This window comes from Manis javanica, chromosome 7 (assembly GCF_040802235.1).
Source record: "Manis javanica isolate MJ-LG chromosome 7, MJ_LKY, whole genome shotgun sequence".
Taxonomy (NCBI): Eukaryota; Metazoa; Chordata; class Mammalia; order Pholidota; family Manidae; genus Manis; species Manis javanica.
Window position 1 is genome coordinate 35,438,141 of NC_133162.1, and position 18,539 is coordinate 35,456,679.

Consider the following 18,539-nt stretch of genomic DNA (forward strand, 5'->3'; position numbering starts at 1 on the left):
TCAAAGGCCTACTGATGTCATACTGTTGCATATGAGAATAGTACTAATGTAAGGTTAGGGAAAGGCAGGCCCTGTTGAGGACTGAAAGCTACATGCCTGCTTAAAGCCATTCAGTTGTTAACCTTGTGGGCTGAACAGAACAAGCCTGCAGAATGGATTCCACTAGAGTTGCTGTTTGTGAGAGCCCAGAGTCACAAATCACCAGAGAATGTATCAACCTATGAACTGGGTAGTTTTCACAAATCACACTTTTTTTTAGAGAGTTTGACATTCTTTAGTATTTAAAATCTATTTTAAAAGTTCCTTAAAAGTTGAAAAACAAGTAGCTAATTCTAACCTGAAACATTTAGGTTACTGCCTCCTTTCAATAGTCAGTTGATACCATTAAATCTTTGGACTTGACTATTACATAATTGAATGCTTCAGATCATCCTTCATGTTCCTCCACCTATGTCACAGTGGTCATCACACATACTAGAGAGACAACAGCTTCCTGTGGATAAAAGGCATATGGCACCTTGCTACTGCCCTCTGGTTTCACCCAGTTGCACCATAACCCACAGAATCCAAACATCACCAAGTCAGAAAGGGTCTGGAGAACTAATAGCTTAAAGTTTCAGGTTCCCATTTTTTAAAATGAAAATTTGAGGAGCTATTTTTATGAAAACAAGAAAGGGCTGAGACGGACGGCACTGTTTCGCCTGCATCTCAATGTGGTAAATGCAACAGTCCTGCACAGGGAACTGTACGGAATATCGGTACAGAGGAAAGGAACAGACTGAGATGCTGTAATCCCAGAAAGGACCGTTTTTACTTATCACAGCTATGTTACTACCTACTGAGCAGACTGCTGGTGTCTCTTACACCATGCCCCTCAGCATGGGGCTGTGGGTAGGAATGGAAACTCCGAGGTCTGGCTTTTCCAGAGGCTCTTCTGAGAGCTGGAGTCAAAGCACTGACAGTCTCTCAGGGTTTGCAGGATCTCAGTCTCTTCTGGTTTAAATTTTGTTTACTTGTTTTTATTTTAAACTCTGTTCCCTCTGAATTAGAGTATCTGGGAGTGGGGCACCCAAATCTGCATTTTACAGAACTCTCCAGGTTTCCTGAAGCTCAGCCAGATTTGGAGGCTGCCCCCGAATTCACCACTTCCATTCTGCCCAGCCCGCCACAGCTCACCCTTTGTTTTAAAAAACCTTTTCTAGCCTTGCTTTCCACTCCTAGCTGTGTCCATCTACACACTTTCTACAAATTAAGTCACTTGTTCTAGAATCCATTAATAGCGTATAGATAACCCGTCACCAGTTCTACAAGGATGAAGTAAGAAGGAAGGGAAATGGCTTGCTTGTCAGTGCTTGGGATTCTCTGTTTTTGGCTGAAAACTGTTTTGTTTCCTCTCCAAGTGAGTATTTGTGTGTGTGTTCTGTGACCACATATAAAGTTTAATAATTTATTGAGATGTGTTACAATACTGGAAATTAACACATCCTTTGATTTATATTTGCGTTTCAGTTCGCTTTCTGAAGTAATGTGGCTCAGCACGTCCCACACTGAAGTGTGTTTGTTTTGGTGGCCACACTGCAAGGCCCTTACGTTTTGCTGAGCTGCTGGTCTTCAGACTCACCATGCACTAAAATAGGAAATACACAGTTCCAAGGTATGTTTCAAATGTGGTAATTATAGAAAATTATAAAATCGACTATGATATTTTTCTTAAACTATCATAAAAGTAACTTGGTTTTACTGTAGATTTGGAAAATATAGAAAAGCACCAAGGAAAATCATTAAAATCCCACTACCCAAAGATAACCACCATAATCATTTTAGTGTATATCCTTCTAGTCTTTTTGTCTATGTACATTGTTTTTTCAAAACAGGAATCATGCTACACATATTCTTTGGTAAATAATCTTGTCCACTGAATTTTGTCCATTTAAAACTTCCATAAATTTACTCCTGCACTATTTAATATGGTCCTACATGATCATTTTTAAAGGCTGTGTGTGTGTGTGTGTGTTTGCCTCTACAGAAATGAACCATAAATTATCAATAAATCTTTTGCTGTACATTTAGCTTATTCCATTTTTTTGCTATTTTAAATTAATCTTGACCCAATGATCTACTTCCCACTCCCCAACTAACCCTCCTCCCACCCCAAGAGGTGGTTCAAACAGCATACACATTTTTAAAGGCTTTTTGATAAATACCATCACACTAGACTGCAAGAAATTTCTAGTTTTACACTTTCAAGAGAAAGGTGACCACTTATACTTTACCAGCCTAATCAATAATGAGTACTAGCCTCTTGACTTGGCAATTTAATAAGCATAACATAGTGTTTTATTTCTTCTTTCATTTCTTGACTTCTAAGGAATTTAACCATTTTTCTATGCTTATTAGCCAGTTTTGTTTCCTCCTTTTTTGACTTGCCTAATTATGTTTTTTGTTCATTTTCCTATGGAAAGTTGAACTTTGTCTTACAGATTTATATGAATTCTTTATGTATTAAAGACATTAAACCATTTTGTCATGTATTGCAAATATTTAATTACAGTATTTTTGCCATGTACTTCTCAATATTAATAGCATGGTTTATCTTTATTTTCCTTTTCACATACAATGAGGAAGGCCATCCCCATTTTGAGATTAATTATTCAACTATATTGTCTTCTTGATCTTTGATGGTATCATTTTTAGTATTTATCACTTTAAACCATAAGAAGCTTTTAGTGTGGAATATGGTTTAAATTCCACCCCCATCACCACCAACACTTTCAGTACAATTCACTGAAAACAAACTCTACTAGATAACACCCTATCCCCAACATGTACACTCCGAGTTCATGACCAGCCATCCCACTGCCAGCTACTGTCTGCCCGGTGCGATCTTGCAGCAACCAGGCGCAACCACCCCTCCCGAGCTCTGCACTGTGCTCCCCTGGCCTGGCATGCCCTACCCAGACATACACAGTGAGCTCCCTTCCTTTGGGTCAAAAACCACCCCCTCAGACAGGTCCTCCCTTGGCTATCTTACGAAAAATATTCTATTTATCTCATTTTTCTTCTAATGCTGAAAATTTTACTTATCTTCGTCTGTTACTATCATTAGAGCATAGGCTCCATGATGGAAAAGAATTTTGTTCATTCTCATTTCTGTGTCCCCAGGACCTAACAGAGTACACACAGTTCAGTGCTGAAAAGATGCTTATTCAATGAGTCTTTGTTTTCACTGCTGTTTTGAAACACTCTATAGAGGCATACACACTAGAGTCTGTTCCTGAGCTATTCCTTTTATGCATATGTTTACATTTAAGTTAGTACCCTAGTTTAATTACTTCAGCTTTAGATATATTTTAATATGTGGTCATGCATGTGGCCTCTGATCACTCACTTAAAAAAATGTGACCAGAAGCATCAGTTCTATTTCCTGATGAGGTCTAGAATGACTGACCTTGTCAATATAAACAAGAATCTGGTGAAAGTGTGTTTGGAACTATGTTAAACTTCATAATTTATGGGGAGAATTGACATCTTATAATATTTAATGTACTACTTAAATTTCTAATGTGTGAAGTATTTTGGTTATAGATGAGAAGGTCTTTGATCTCAGGAAATATATGCTGAAGTGTTTATGGCCAACTGTCAAGATACTTGTAATTTACTTTCAAATGTTTCCACAAAGAAACAATATGTTTATAAAGAGATTATTTAGATAAGGAGAGGGAAAGAGGGAGAAGGAAATGTTGTAAAATGTTAACTGGTAAATCTAAGTAAAGGATATTTCTTCGTATTATTATTTCAACTTTTTAGTTATTTTGAAGATTCTCAAAATAAGCTGGTAGAAAAAATTAGGACTTAACACTGACTTTTATCCAATGCCTTCCCAGCATCTACTGATGATTTTTATTTGACCTAGTGTGTGTAAAACATATTTCTAAAATATAAAAAATATATGTATTATTCCCTTCCTCCAACATTAAGCCATTTTTGCATTGCTGATAAAAATACTATTTGATCTTGGTTATTATTCTTTTAATGTATCATTCATTATAGTATACCTAGTTTATCATCTTTATATTCAAAATGAGATTCGATGTTCATTTTCTAATTGGGGATCAGTTTTTATATCATTTTGTTACTTTTATAAAATGAATTTGGCAGAATTCTATCTTTTTCAATGATTTAAAACAATTCAGAGGGAATGATCTATATCCTTGAAAATTTGAGAGAATGTAACCATAAAACTATTTAGGTATCCTTTGAGGAAGTAATGCTTTACACTAATTTATTTCTGTCTTTCATGACTTAACTAAAGTTTTCTTTTTCTTTTTTCTTGGGTAATTTGGGCCACTGGTGTTTTCCTAGAAAATTGTCCATTTCAGGGCATTTTCACAAAACTTAGAAAGTTAATAGTACAAAACTATACACATAATATTTTCTTGTAATAAAACCATGATCACTTTTTCTTTGACAATTTCTATCTGATTTTTGGCTGAAGATGCATCCTACTACAAGTTCAACATTCTGACAGGACTATAATGAAGTGCTAAAGAAAGAAAGGGAAATTTGTGTGGATTTTGAAAATTTGGTCTTATTCTAGTTCTCTAATACTTCAGAGTTTAAGAACATCTTTATTTCTAAGGAAATAAACAGACATCAATGCCAAGAATAAAAGCAAAAAAGCCATGTATGAATGAGTTACAGCTGCAGGAGGGGCGGTACTAACTCGTCACTCCCAAATCAGCTGTGAAGCTAAAAGTAGCTGAATCATCTATGTACTTCAGGTGTATATAAATCTCACCAGCTCAGTTAAATTATTTACTCACCCCTCACCCTTAACTGCATAAAGTAAGAAGAATGATTTTTTCCCCCCCTAAGTGATCTTCTCTTGGCCTTCATAGTTGTTATACTTGCTTAGTACACTGCTAAAAAACCAGGACTAAAAGCATGCACTTAAATGACAGTGTGGGGGTTTCCATTTCACAGTACTGACAAGAGACCAAGGGAAATTCTAGATAAACTGCTAATTTAACATTTTTGGTTAGTGATTTGAAATGGTTCTTTTAATACTTAACATGCATTAATTTTCCCCAACCCTAAAACTGTAACTGCAAGCAGTATGTTTGCTAGTTAAGTTTGTTTTATAATTACAGTTCTCCTTTTGTGGCCCCATGGAAATAAGCATGAAGACTACTTAAATTTTGGGGATAAAAGAACAATGGAGATTTTTAAGAAATGCTATGACTAATCCATGGCTTAAGGTTGATCATACTGAACTCAGTAGTAATCTTTGCTACACTTAGTCTCTTCTGTTTTTAAAAAATTTTTAATGTGTTTTTATTAGATAAATCTCCTCAGGTCCATGTTCAAATTTTCTCAGTGTACTATAAACTTAGTACACTATCATTTCTGTATTGAAAGAAATAGCCCAAGAAAATACTTACGGCAGGGCTTCGTACATAGTAAATACCTAGTAAGCCAGTTCACACATTTATCTGTTGCTGTTATTTAGCTTCACCTAATCTGGCATTTTCTCTTTCACTTGTGGGAGAATGATTAATTAAATAAAAGTAACACTCACATAAATAAGTGTTAAGTATGGATCAGAGATTTCTTAAGGGCTGAAACTGGTCATTATTAAAAACCCCTGACTTATAAATAATGGCCTTAACATTTCTAATTTCGTTTTTAGTTCAGTAAAACTAAACAAACAATTTAAAAGAACTAAAATAATGGCAAGCCTTGGGAACATAAGTTGAAAAGATTAAGTTTTGTACTTCAAATATTAGTTTCGCAAAGTTGTAGTTTTAGGAACTTGAGTTTGGGATGAAAGCAATTAGCACTGTGGCGGGCATAGTCAGGGTCATATGTACAGTCGTGAGTGCCTCTTACCTGATACAAAGGGCCATCCTGAGAGCAGACTTGCGAAGCTGAGCAGTTCAGACACCGAAACTGCGGAGGAGATGAACTCATCAGATAAGAGGCATCCACAACTGGATACATATTTAAAATTGATTATTTAAAATATTTTAACGTCAAACAAGAGTCAACATGATTAATTTTAAGTAAACACTTTCCAAAATACAGTAGTTATTTTTGGGGAAAAGAAGATTTTAGTAACTTAGTGACTGGCAAAATTTAGCTTGAAATAATTTTAGGATCTAAATATGAGTTTTGTTAATATTCTGCAAATATTTACAAAAATGGTGGCCTATCCTTTCCATCTCCTCTTCAAATACTAATTTCTGGGAAAACTCTCACCTCTGTAATCCAGGAGGGGCACTCTCTTTCTCTCTTTCTTCCGATCCCTTCCTCTGATGAATCTCTCCTAGATCTCCTCTTTACTACCCCCTGAAAGTAACACTGTTGAAGAATCTCAGAGCTCTGAGGGGCATGGAACCTGCGTCAACTTGTAAGGGATCCATTTTGTTTTAGATTAGCCTCTTCATATTACTCAGATACCATTTGTAGTCTCCGTATCTATTTTAATAGCATTGGATTGTGAGCTCCTTGAGTCTTTATCTTACTTGTATTTGCAGTCTTAAGAGCTAAAGCCAAGACCTGGCCCACAGCAGCCACTCAAAACATGTCTTATGAGTAAATCAATGAATGATATGTTTTAAAACTATTGAGTAAATTCATCTGCAAACTCACTAACTTTTAACAGTTTAAGCATTCATATTAAAAGGAAATCATTCCCAATCTTGATTTTTCTGTATTATGCTAAAAACTTATTAAACATAAGCATTATTTTCATTTTAATGGGATTATAAAACAAAAAAACTTTAAAATTATGTGCATATGAATTCAACATTGCATACCTCTTCAAAGTAGAATAAAAACACATAAAATATGTGAGGTATAATTAACCAGGACAAATCTAACACCCCAGAGCAGCTTTTTAAAAGACATACTTTGAAAAAATATTTAAGCAGTGATCAAAACAAATATATTGGTAGCCTTTTAAACAAAAGTTTAGAAATTTCCCATTTCCCAGGAGGCTTTAGCAGTTTTTTTCTTCTAGAAGTTAGTCCTTGAACTTCTGTACAGGGCTTATCATAAGGTATACCCAGAACTACTAACCTTCGCTACCTTCTCCTTTCTCTTTGCAGAGTCCCAAGCTCTTGTCTATCAGACTTTGCTTAACTACGCAAGTTCCAAATAGCATTTAACAAAAGTAAAAGAATTGAGGAAGAAAAAGGCCATTTCACTAAGTGATTTTTTTCCTATTAATCTCTTTGGTATCAGTCAAATGGATGTTCACTTCTCCTAAAATTTCTTGATATGCCAGTAAAGCAAAGCAAGACAAATGTGGTGCAGTAACTTTAGGTATGGCCTGGCAGGGATTGCCGGAAGAGAAAAACCAACCAGGATCATCTGGGAAAGAGGGCCTGTACTGAGAGTGGGTACTCAATTCACGTGAGAGAAGGTGAGCAGGAAGAACATGAGTTCATGATGAGCTGAGGTTGAAGAGAAAGAGGTATTAACAGCAAGCTCCCAGCAATGAGAAAAAGTGGAAGAGGAATAATAATAATAATAAAAGATAACATAATAAGCTATTAATAAAATAACATTTATTATGTCAGGTGTGCTTCTAAGTACTTTATTATATAATATTTCATTAACTCCTATTAAAAATTTTCAAGATCACTACTGTTATCCAAATTTTAATGAGCAAAAAAACAGGCAAAACTAGGAAGCAGGATACAACTAGGAGGAAACTGCTACAACCTATATAACAAAAGATTAATGCCCAGAATACAGAGTTTCTAGAAGGCAATAACAAAAAGACAAACATCACAATGGGGAAAAATCCACAAGGCAATGGATATGATAGGAAAGTTCAACACAGAAATACAGAATTGATAATGGGCAGTGTTGGCGGGGATGTGAGAAAATGAGCACTCTCCTACACTATCAGTATGATTATAAAGTGCTAAAACCTTTTTAGAGTACAGTTTGTCAATATCTACCAAAACTTAAAACACCCATACTCTGTTGTAAATTCCCATCTGGAGTCTAGCCAATGAATATGCTTTCACATGTGCAAAAATGATATAGGTACCAGAATAGAGAATTGCTTATAATGTAAAAAAAAAAAATTGAAAGAAACAAAACAAAGAACACCTAAATGTTTACCAAAGGAGTATGTTAATCAAATTATGCCATAGCCACATAAATGGAATACTATCAGCTTGTTACAAAGAATTATTTCAAAGTTTACTGATTCTCTACAAGACATCAAACGAGAAAAGTAAGTTGCAGAATTCTGATTCCATTTACGTTTCAAAAAATGTAATGAATATTGCATGGATATTATAAAAAGGACCCAGGTATTAGACTAATGATTAGTCTAAATAAATAAGTCCCTCCAAACAGAGATCTAATTCTGTAATTCTGCGCTCTCAATTTATAGACGTGGAAGACACAGGTCAAGCCAGTGGTCACTGAACACATCTTCTAAAATCCTGTTACTCAAAGGATGGTTAAATACAAATGCATTAGTATCCCACCTTGTTATGATGTTAGAAATGTTAGGAGCTTGCCTCAGACCTACTGAGTCAGAATCTATTTACCAAGATCCCCAGGTGATTTCTCGTCACATAAAATTTGAGAAGCAAAGGTTTAAAAAACAGGTGCATTTTCCCCCACTAACAAGCAAAAGATGAATGCCAATCTTGAGACAGTAATATGTTATGAACTGAAAAATTTCTAGGAGTTAGCTAAATTTGATCAGGTATTTTATTCCTACAGATAAAATTCTTTCGCAAGTGCGTAACAATGAAGACAAGGACCCAGAAAGAACAGGCACCATGGAAAAGAGGCTGAACTTGAAGTGGAACTGCCCAGGACTAGCTCATGTGCTGCGTGGCACAGGGAGGTATGTTTCTACTTTTGAGAAATGGAGGCACATCAATTTCCCTGAGATTCTTTCCAGGAGTCTAGAAGTAGGATGAGGTAAAGAGAGATGGTCTGAATATGGAGCAGCCTTGCCTGAGGCAAAAGACCCAGAGGGGCAGAGGCGGCATCAAACATGAAGAGGGAAGAAAACCACAGACTTTACTCAGAGACACAGAAGGAGTGAGAAGCTACGAGAAGACACCCTCAGCACTGAATGAAGAACTGCGAAGACGCCGGTTCCAACAACTCAACCTCGAAATTTAATCCAGTGCCAAACCCAATCCCATCCTCAAATTCATCTAAAAAAAAAAAACTAAGTAAGTAAAACTTGCCAACACAATTTTAAAAAGACTAAGGAATTTTGCCCTAACAGACACTCTCAGACATGGTAAAGCAACTTAGAAGGCCCAACTTATTTGCCTTTTAAGTTAGTTTGGACTTTACTCAAACTTACCTCAAAGAAAACGGACAACTGAGGGGTTTTAGATAAGGGTGTTAACATAGATACAGATAACAGTGACATCTCAAAACAGTGAGGTAAAGCATGATTACTCAGTAAACTGTGTTTCTAGCAAAAAAAAATTTTTGAATAAGTTAGTCTTAGTCTCATTTTTAGATATGTGTGTAAATAAACAAATATCAGGTGGATTAAAATGTTCAATATAAAAAAGTACTAGAAGCAAGTGAAAACACGACAAGCTGGTCATCAGTTTAGGTAATAAACTGACCTCAGCTCAAGACAGAGCCAGTTAGCAATGCCAGCAGGTAATGTGAGTTTTTTCAGACAGCTTGGCATCTTGATGGCAATGGAGGGTAGAGATGGGAAGGAACGTGGTTGTAACAAATAGGCTAAGTAGAGGCTTAATCAAGAAATAATTGTTTTGTTGCCAACTTGTCCATTCACTTCAACTGCCAGATTCATCAATAACTCATAATTAATTGGAACATGAGCAAAAACTGGAAATTGGTTTAACAGAAAATAAATGGGAAACTGAGATTCAAATAAATGATGATCTTTAAGATATATTGTTGCATGACTATTAAAAAAGACAAAATTTTCATTTGGTTTACTTTTCATACAAATATTTATTGAGTATCTGTACTAGGTGCTGCTCTAGATGCTAGAGACTCAGCAGTGAACAAATAGTAATCCCTGCCCTCGGGCTATGTTTTAGTTGGGGGACAAACAATAAACATAAGAGGCATAGTATGTCAGGTGGTGTGAAACATATGGAGAACAGTAAGGCATGCAAAGGGATTCAGAGTGCCAGACTGGGAGAGAGGGGTTGTAACATTAAGGGAAGTCAGAGGCCTACTGCGAAGTGATGTAGAAACAAAATTCTCTGAGTGAACAGGTAAAGGGAGCAAGTTAGGTGGGTACTTGGGGAGCCAAGAGCAAGCCTGGCATGTTGGAGCAAAGAGAGGCCAGTGAGCCAGAGGGAGAGAGTCAAGGATGAGATCTGTCATGTGTCTGGGGAAAATTATGTGGGGTTCATATCTACAGGTCTCTGGAAGGACTTTGGTTTTTATCTAAATGATATTAGAAGTTAATGGAGAGCTCAGAGCAGAGAGGTGACATGTTCTAACTTGTTTAAGAGGCTCACTGTGGCTGTTGTGCTGGGCAAAGATTGGAGGGAGGGTGGAGAGGTGGCAGCAAAGAGTAGAAGCATGGAGCCCAGGTAGGAGACTCAGAGAAATTCTGGGAATGGTGATGGTGGCTGGACCAGAGTGGTAAAAGTGGAGGTGGTAGGACACAACTAGGTTCCGATTATAGTATTTTGGTGGTAGAGGTGACAGAATTTGCTAAGGATGGATGAAGTAAAATAAACTAATCAGGACTGACCAGGAATTTTGGTCTGAGAAAATGAAAAAATGGAACTACTAATTGAGATGTGAAGACTTAGGGAAATATGTTTGGAGGAGGAAAACAAAAAACAGGTTTGTCATGACAAAAATATGAAACAGGCTAATATATTACTTCACTGTTGCACTAAGTATAAAATGTGGTAGTTTTTGTATTTATTGGTTTGGTTTTTACCTGATAGAAAAATCGTAAGGTACTAAACCATTTTTGAACCAATTTCTATTAAAATATACCTTAAACAACAAAGGAATTTAAACTATTCAGGAATGTGTAATACGAGACATAATTGCAGTAAAGACTGATTTAAATGATAGTCTATCAATAACAATTTTTACGAATTAGCTCTTTCATGCTTTGACATTAAAATAATTGACAGAGTGGGTGACCTCTGCGAAGGCTCTTGTGAAGAACAAGTGAGAGCTAGCAGAGAGGTCTTGTAGTAGGTGACTTTACATCTCTTCAGTATTAAGGCAAACCTATTCACAAGGATGAATTATGAATTCATGCTGAAATGCTCAAAGAATTATCAAGTAAAACTAAAATTATATCAATATAATATTAATATTATATGTAATATCACAACATCTAGGCCCCAGCAGTGCTAAGTAAAAGGGCACTGCCTCTCTCTGTACCTGGTACCTGAAACATTTTGCCTAGAAGGATTACATCAGAGTGACATATATATAACCATGAAGGAAACTATAAAATGTCATAGACAAGCAGTAATTTACCAAATACAAAGACAATTAGATTTAAAAAAAAAAATGAGTCCTAAAGAAGTTTAATGAATTCTTCAAGGGCACACAACTAGTTGGTGACTGGGCACTAGAGCATATCTTTTTCTTCCTGTCACGAGAATTCAGCCTCACAAGGAAGGCTTTACACAGGCGGTACTCAAATAGAAAAAATTCTGTCTTAAGTTAGGTGCTTCATTTATCATTGTATCATTTCAAGACATTTCTTCTGAACAATATAGACAAATGTCCTACCCAATGACAAGCACCCCTCCAAAAAATGATATTTTGAGGTTTTGTAACAGCTCCACAGATGTTTACATTCAATGCAAGTATGTTTTTGAACTGTTGTAACATGGCAACCCTTATTATATTTGGACTCTGTATTACCTATCCTGCTTTTAATATCCTGTATTATTAATATACTGTATTATTAATCCTGTGGTTAAATTTCTTAATTTCATTTTTTTAAATTTGTATTTTTACAAGAAAATGTAATAAAACCTAGCTTAGAGATTAAAATTACAGAGTTTAAAACTATGACATATTGTACCATAAACATCTTAATGTCTGAAAGGACCATAGAGGTCACCTAGTATAACTTCTAATAAATCTTAATTAATGTTTATTCATGTAATCAGATTATGCAGGGAATTTTTTGTAGCATTACTACTATATTTCTTACTGCTACATATCAGTCCTATAATCCCTATCCCCTTTCATTTCCTAGTATCAATGTTACATATAACTCAGTTAAGTTATGCTTGAACCTGCTAATTAACCCTAATCAAAGATATAGTTCAAAATACAAAATTCTCCTTTTGGGGTTTTTTTGATTTTCTTAGATTTTTCTCCTTTTAATCATTTCTCCATATTGGCTATGGCCTAAGGAACAATAATCTAATTCTGGCATCAGAAATGACTGCAAACTCACCCTTCAATCTGATTTTATATTTTCAACGTAAAGGAGGTACCTGACAGAAAGATTGTCTAGATTCTACCCTGTCTCCTTTACCATGACTGAAAAATAATACATCAACCATTAAATGTACTAGTCAGGGCAGAACTTGGTCTCCCAACCCCACTCCATATACTTAAAAGTTCCCATATTTTACTGTGGTTAAAAAAATTGTGCCATCTTCTCTGTCTTGAGGTTAGTAGAGTTCTGAATATATTTATATGGGGTTTTAAACTCACCTTAATTATAACAAAACCACATTTAACACAGACCTTGGTCTTGTGTCTGGGACCAACTATCATGGAGTAGCTGGGAGAAACAGTAAGAGGAACCAGTTTTTTCTCCTACCCAAGCTAGACTGTCTTTTTTAGGTTCTACATAGTACTATTATATCTCAGTAACGTAAGGGTATATAACTAAATATACACATAGGTAAATATAAAAAGCAATTTACGTTTTCGCCTCTTAGTCGCCATCTTGTCATGTAGATGAATTCCATAGTATGATCCTTCCCCATAATTTCACCATTGCACAGTACATCCAACTTTAAAAAGAAGAGTTACAGATCCATTAACGTAAGTAACTTTGAATTCATAAGTGCATTACATATTTTTTTCAGATTTCAAAAGATATTCAAATAGTTAAAACAAAACAGAAGTATTTATCCATAAACAAAAATATTTTTATTAAAAGCACTTGGTCCATAAGTATTAACAGTTCAGATAGAAGTAACATGACTGTCTTGCACCACAAATTTGTATCTCAAGTTCATACACATCATTTTGAAATGCAATGTGAACTTTCTTAGTCCATGTCTCTGTGCAACCACTGAGGTTTTAGACATTTATCTGTGCCTGCCTCTTACTGAATGAGGAAAAACATGGAAACCTCACAGTTCCTCATTACGCCTTTGGCTTATGAATACATCTCTCAGAACCCTTTCACGTTCCTCAAATCTGGGGAAATTTGCTTTCCTCTTATTAGTCTGTATTCAAAAAGGTAAATGAATGGATACATGATTTACAAGGGCTTCAAGATTCTGCATATCTGCAGTAATTCCCTACAGCGAAGGTGACAGATCAGTGAGGCCCAGGCCACAGGTCTGTGTCAACGAGGGCCCTCCAGCCTCCTCGCTTGTGTTGGTGATCTGCATGATACTTTCAGGACCCTCTTCTTACCTTGTATGTAATTTCAAATAAGGGTTGTACTTATCAATGCTCACTTTTGCTCTAAAGTTGCAGTAACCAAACAACTTCCAAACTCTTTAAGGCCAGAGCAACTGTGGCTATGATTTACTAACTCAACAAAGCATAATCAAGTATTTATCATAGATCCCTATAAATAAAATATTTCAGTTCTCTAGCTATTCAGACTAACAGGATTTAATTTTAAAGTGTGTAAATAGGGAAGAATGGGTTTTAAATAATCCTGTGCATGGCTAGACAGAGACAAAGTTAAGTCTAAAATGAATATAGTTCAATTGTATTAAACAATTATTGGCTAAATTATATATTTTTGATGAGTTATGGTGACTTACATGGACCTCAAAATGTTTTTTAGACATTTTATTTTTAGAACAAATTAGATGATTGTATTTATCTTGCCTATAAAATAAATTCATATGCAAAGAAGTAGTGGGACTTACTTAGAAAGCAATTCCTAATCACATACACAACTTCCACTATTGTCATAAAACGTAAACTATCCTGCACCATTTAGCAATGCTGTTATAGAAGCTTCAACTATCAGGTATTATTTCATTAAATCATCCTCCTAACATGTTGGGCAACAAAGTAAGTGGGGACCAGTAAATATTACTAAAAATCATAGGAAAAGTCCTTTGTCAGGGGACTTTCTTCTCCTTTCATCTCTTCCTACAGAAAAATATACTATGTGCCAGCATAAGGCTGTATGTCAATAATATTCTCTCAGCTCTAACAAATTACTCAATGAATCATACTTAAATTAAAAAATAAAAAGCACACAGTATTTTGAAAGAAGACAATAAAGTCCAAAACAAATAAAAAACAATTTCATTTTCAATTTTCACTGTTACTATATTTATAAATTGCCTTTACCAAGTACACAGGATTTTGATTAGCTTTCACAATTTTTTTCTAATATACAAATTGATGTCTCTGAAAAACATTTTTTAATTTCTAGGACCAAACCATAAAAGTTAATTTTTAATCCTTAGATTAGTCATCTAAAAATTTTTTAAAAATAAGTTCAGGATTAGAGGTTTCCTCAAAATACAGTTTTAATACCTGTCAATGCCTATGTTCAAATACTGTTTTATTTCTGCTATGATGACTGTTCATATTAATATTGCTGTACATAAACCTGAAAACCTGTGTTGCCTTTGATGTCTTTGTTTATATAGGAAATATTTAAATTGGTCTTTATATTTGTCTTCAGTTATTTTTTGGAGGAAGACAGAATTAATACAAGTTGTAAGACTGGTATTTGGGCAGGTGAGAAATTTTAGCCATGTTCCTTCATTATGGTATAGCTCTTCTCCTAGAACAGCATTCTCTGAACAGTGGACACATGACAAATTGTTCTGTGATTAACATCAGGGCATTCTCTCTCCTGTGAAGAAGCCGGTAAACTGCATTTATGTAGATGCAATATGTTGGTTTCACCTACTGCAAAACAACATCACTTTTGCTCTCACAGGACTAGAGAAACATTGTTTATGAAATCCCTTGTGCTAAAAAACAATGCTCTATGTTCTAAACAAAAAGCCCATAAAGAATTGGTAAAAATAGATCTCAAAGATCACAGATTTAAAAAAACGACACACCCTAAAGCATGCTGGCATTAAACAATAACAAGAAATAGAATCCATTTAGCAGGGATACTTATGTTGGCAATCCTTATAATTGTTATTTAAATATCTCCTCTAATTATAAAACACTAAATGCATTAGTATCATGTTTAATCATGATGTTAAATTTGAAAATAGAGATTACATAAATATTACATTCACAAGTTATATTTTCTTTCTATTTTTTATTTTGGTATCATTAACATACAATCACATGAGCAACATTGTGGTTACTAGATTCCCCCCATTATCAAGTCCCCACCACATACCGCATTACAGTCACTGTCCATCAGCATAGTAAGATGCTATAGTCACTACTTCTCTTCTCTGTACTATACTGCTTTCCCTGTGTCCCCACCTATATTATGTGTGCTAATCATAATGTCCCTTATTCCCCTTATCCCTCCCTTCCCACCCATCCTCCCCAGTCCCCTTTCCTCTGGTAACCGCTAATCCATTCTTGGGTTCTGTGAGTCTGCTGCTGTTTTGTTCCTTCAGTTTTTGCTTTGTTCTTATACTCCACAGATGAGTGAAATCATTTGATACTTGTCTCTCTCCGCCTGGCTTATTTCACTGAGCATAATACCCTCTAGCTTCATCCATGTTGTTGCAAATAGTAGGATTTGTTTTCTTCTCATGGCTGAATAATATTCCATTGCATATATGTACCACATCTTCTTTATCTATTCATCTACTGATGGACACTTAGGTTGCTTCCATTTCTTGGCTATTGTAAATAGTGCTGTGATAAACATAGGGGTGCATATGTCTTTTTCAAACTGGGCTGCTGCATTATTAGGGTAAATTCCTAGGAGTAGAATTCCTGGGTCAAATGGTATTTCTATTTTTAGTTTTTTGAGGAACCTCTATACTGCTTTCCACAATGGCTGAACTAGTTTACATTCCCACCAGCAGTGTAGGAGGATTCCCCTTTCTCCACATCCTCACCAACATTTGTTGTTGTTTGTCTTTTGGATATTTGCCATCCTAACTGGTGTGAATATCTCATTGTGGTTTTAATTTGCATTTCTCTGATGATTAGTGATGTGGAGCATCGTTTCATGTGCCTGTTGGCCATCTGAATTTCTTCTTTGGAGAAGTGTCTGTTCAGCTCCTCTGCCCATTTTTTAATTGGGTTATTTGCTTTTTGTTTGTTGAGGTGCATGAGCTCTTTATATAATTTGGAAGTCAACCCCCCATGTCATTTATGAATATATTCTCCCAAACTGTAGGATGCCTTTTTGTTCTACTGATGGTGTCCTTTGCTGTACAGAAGCTTTTTAGTTTGATATAGTCCCACTTGTTCATTTTTGCTATTGTTTCCCTTGCCCGGGTAGATATGTTCATGAAAAAGTTGCTCATTTTTATATTCAAGCGAGTTTTGCCTATGTTTCCTTCTAAGAGTTGTATGGTTTCATGACTTACATTCAGGTCCTTGATCCATTTTGAGTTTACTTTTGTGTATGGAGTTAGTAATCCAGTTTCATTCTCTTACATGTAACTGTCCAGTTTTGCCAACACCAGCTGTTGAAGAGGCTGTCATTTCCCCATTGTATATCCATGGCTCCTTTATCATATATTAATTAACCATATATGCTTGGGTTAATATCTGGACTCTATTCTGTTCCAATGGTCTGTGGGTTCTGTTCTTGTACCAGTACCAAATTGTCTTGATTACTGTGGCTTTGTAGTAAAGCTTAAAGTTGGGAAGTGGATCCTCCTGTTTTATTCTTCCTTCTCAAGATTGCTTTGGCTATTCGGGGTCTTTTGTGGTTCCATATGAATTTTAGAACTATTTGTTCCAGGTCGTTGAAGAATGCTGTTGGTATTTTGATAAGGATTGCACTGAATCTGTAGATTGCTTTAGGCAGGATGGCCATTTTGATAATACTAATTCTTCCTACCCAAGAGCATGGGATGAATTTCCACTTATTAGTGTCCTCTTTAATTTCTCTTAAGAGTGTCATGTAGTTTTCAGGGTATACGTCTTTCACTTCCTTGATTAGGTTTATTCCTAGGTATTTTATTCTTCTTAATGCAATTGTGAATGAAATTGTTTTCCTGATTTCTCTTTCTGCTAGTTCCATCATTAGTGTATAGGAATGCAACAGATCTCTGTGTATTAATTTTGTGTCCTGCAACTTTGCTGAATTCAAATATTAGTTCTATTAGTTTTGGAGTGGATTCTATAGTGTTTTTATGTATAATATTATATCATCTGCAAACAGGGACAGTTTGACTTCTTCCTTACCAATCTGGGTGCCTTTAAGTTCTTTGTGTTGTCTGACTGCCATGGCTAGGACCTCCAGTACTATGTTGAATAAAAGTGGGGAGAGTGGGCATCCTTGTCTTGTTCCTGATCTTAAAAGAAAAGCTTTCAGTTTTAAGTATGATGTTAAGTATGATGTTGGCTGTGGGTTTGTCACTTATGGCCTTTATTATGTTGAGGTACTTGCCTTCTATACCCATTTTGTTGAGAGTTTTTTATCATGAATGGATGCTGAATTTTGTTGAATGCTTTTTCAGCATCTATGGAGATGATCATGTGTTTTTTGCCCTACTTTTTTGTTGATGTGGTGGATGATGTTGATAGATTTTTCTAATGTTGTACCATCCTTGCATCCCTGGGATGAATCCCACTTGATCATGGTGTATGATCCTCTTGATGTATTTTTGAATTTGGTTTGCTAATATTTTGAGTATTTTTGCATCTATGTTCATCAGGGATATTGGTTTGTAGTTTTCTTTTTTTGTGGTGTGTTTGCCTGGTTTTGGTATTAGAGTGATGCTCGCTTCATAGAATGAGTTTGGGAGTATTCCCTCCTCTTTTATTTTTTGGAAAATGTCTTTTCCAAATGCCTGATAAAAGTTAGTGGTGAATCCATCTGGTCCGGGGGTTTTGTTCTTGCATAGTTTTTTGATTACTGATTCCATTTCATTGCTGATAATTGATCTGTTTAGTTTTTCTGTTTCTTCCTGGGTCAGTCTTGGAAGGTTGTATTTTTCTAGAAACTTGTCCATTTCTTCTAGGTTATCCAGTTTGTTAGCACATAATTTTTCATAGTATTCTCTAATAATTCTTGTATTTCTGTGGTGTCCATAGTGATTTTTCCTTTCTCAGTTCAGATTCTGTTTATGTGCGTAGACTCTTTTTTTTCTTGATAAGTCTTGTTAGGGGTTTCTCTATTTTGTTTATTTTCTCAAATAGCCAGCTCTTGGTTTCATTAATTTTTTCTACTTTATTCTTCTCAATTT

The 18,539-nt window shown here is 35.4% G+C and overlaps 1 protein-coding gene across 5 annotated transcripts in view; it reads right to left on the reverse strand.

Annotated features, from left to right (window-relative positions):
• The window catches only part of PCGF5 (polycomb group ring finger 5), a 127,435-nt gene that overhangs the window by 5,845 nt on the left and 103,051 nt on the right, over positions 1 to 18,539 (reverse strand). For 4 of the 5 annotated variants that reach the window (XM_073240709.1, XM_037002641.2, XM_037002640.2 and 1 more), the window contains exons 8-9: positions 12,909 to 12,998; positions 5,890 to 5,949 (exon numbers count right to left, since the gene is read on the reverse strand). In XM_073240709.1, coding sequence (XP_073096810.1) covers positions 5,890 to 5,949; positions 12,909 to 12,998 — 150 coding nt within the window. The remainder of the gene's footprint in view (positions 1 to 5,889; positions 5,950 to 12,908; positions 12,999 to 18,539) is intronic. The other variant, XM_073240710.1, reaches the window with a different exon arrangement.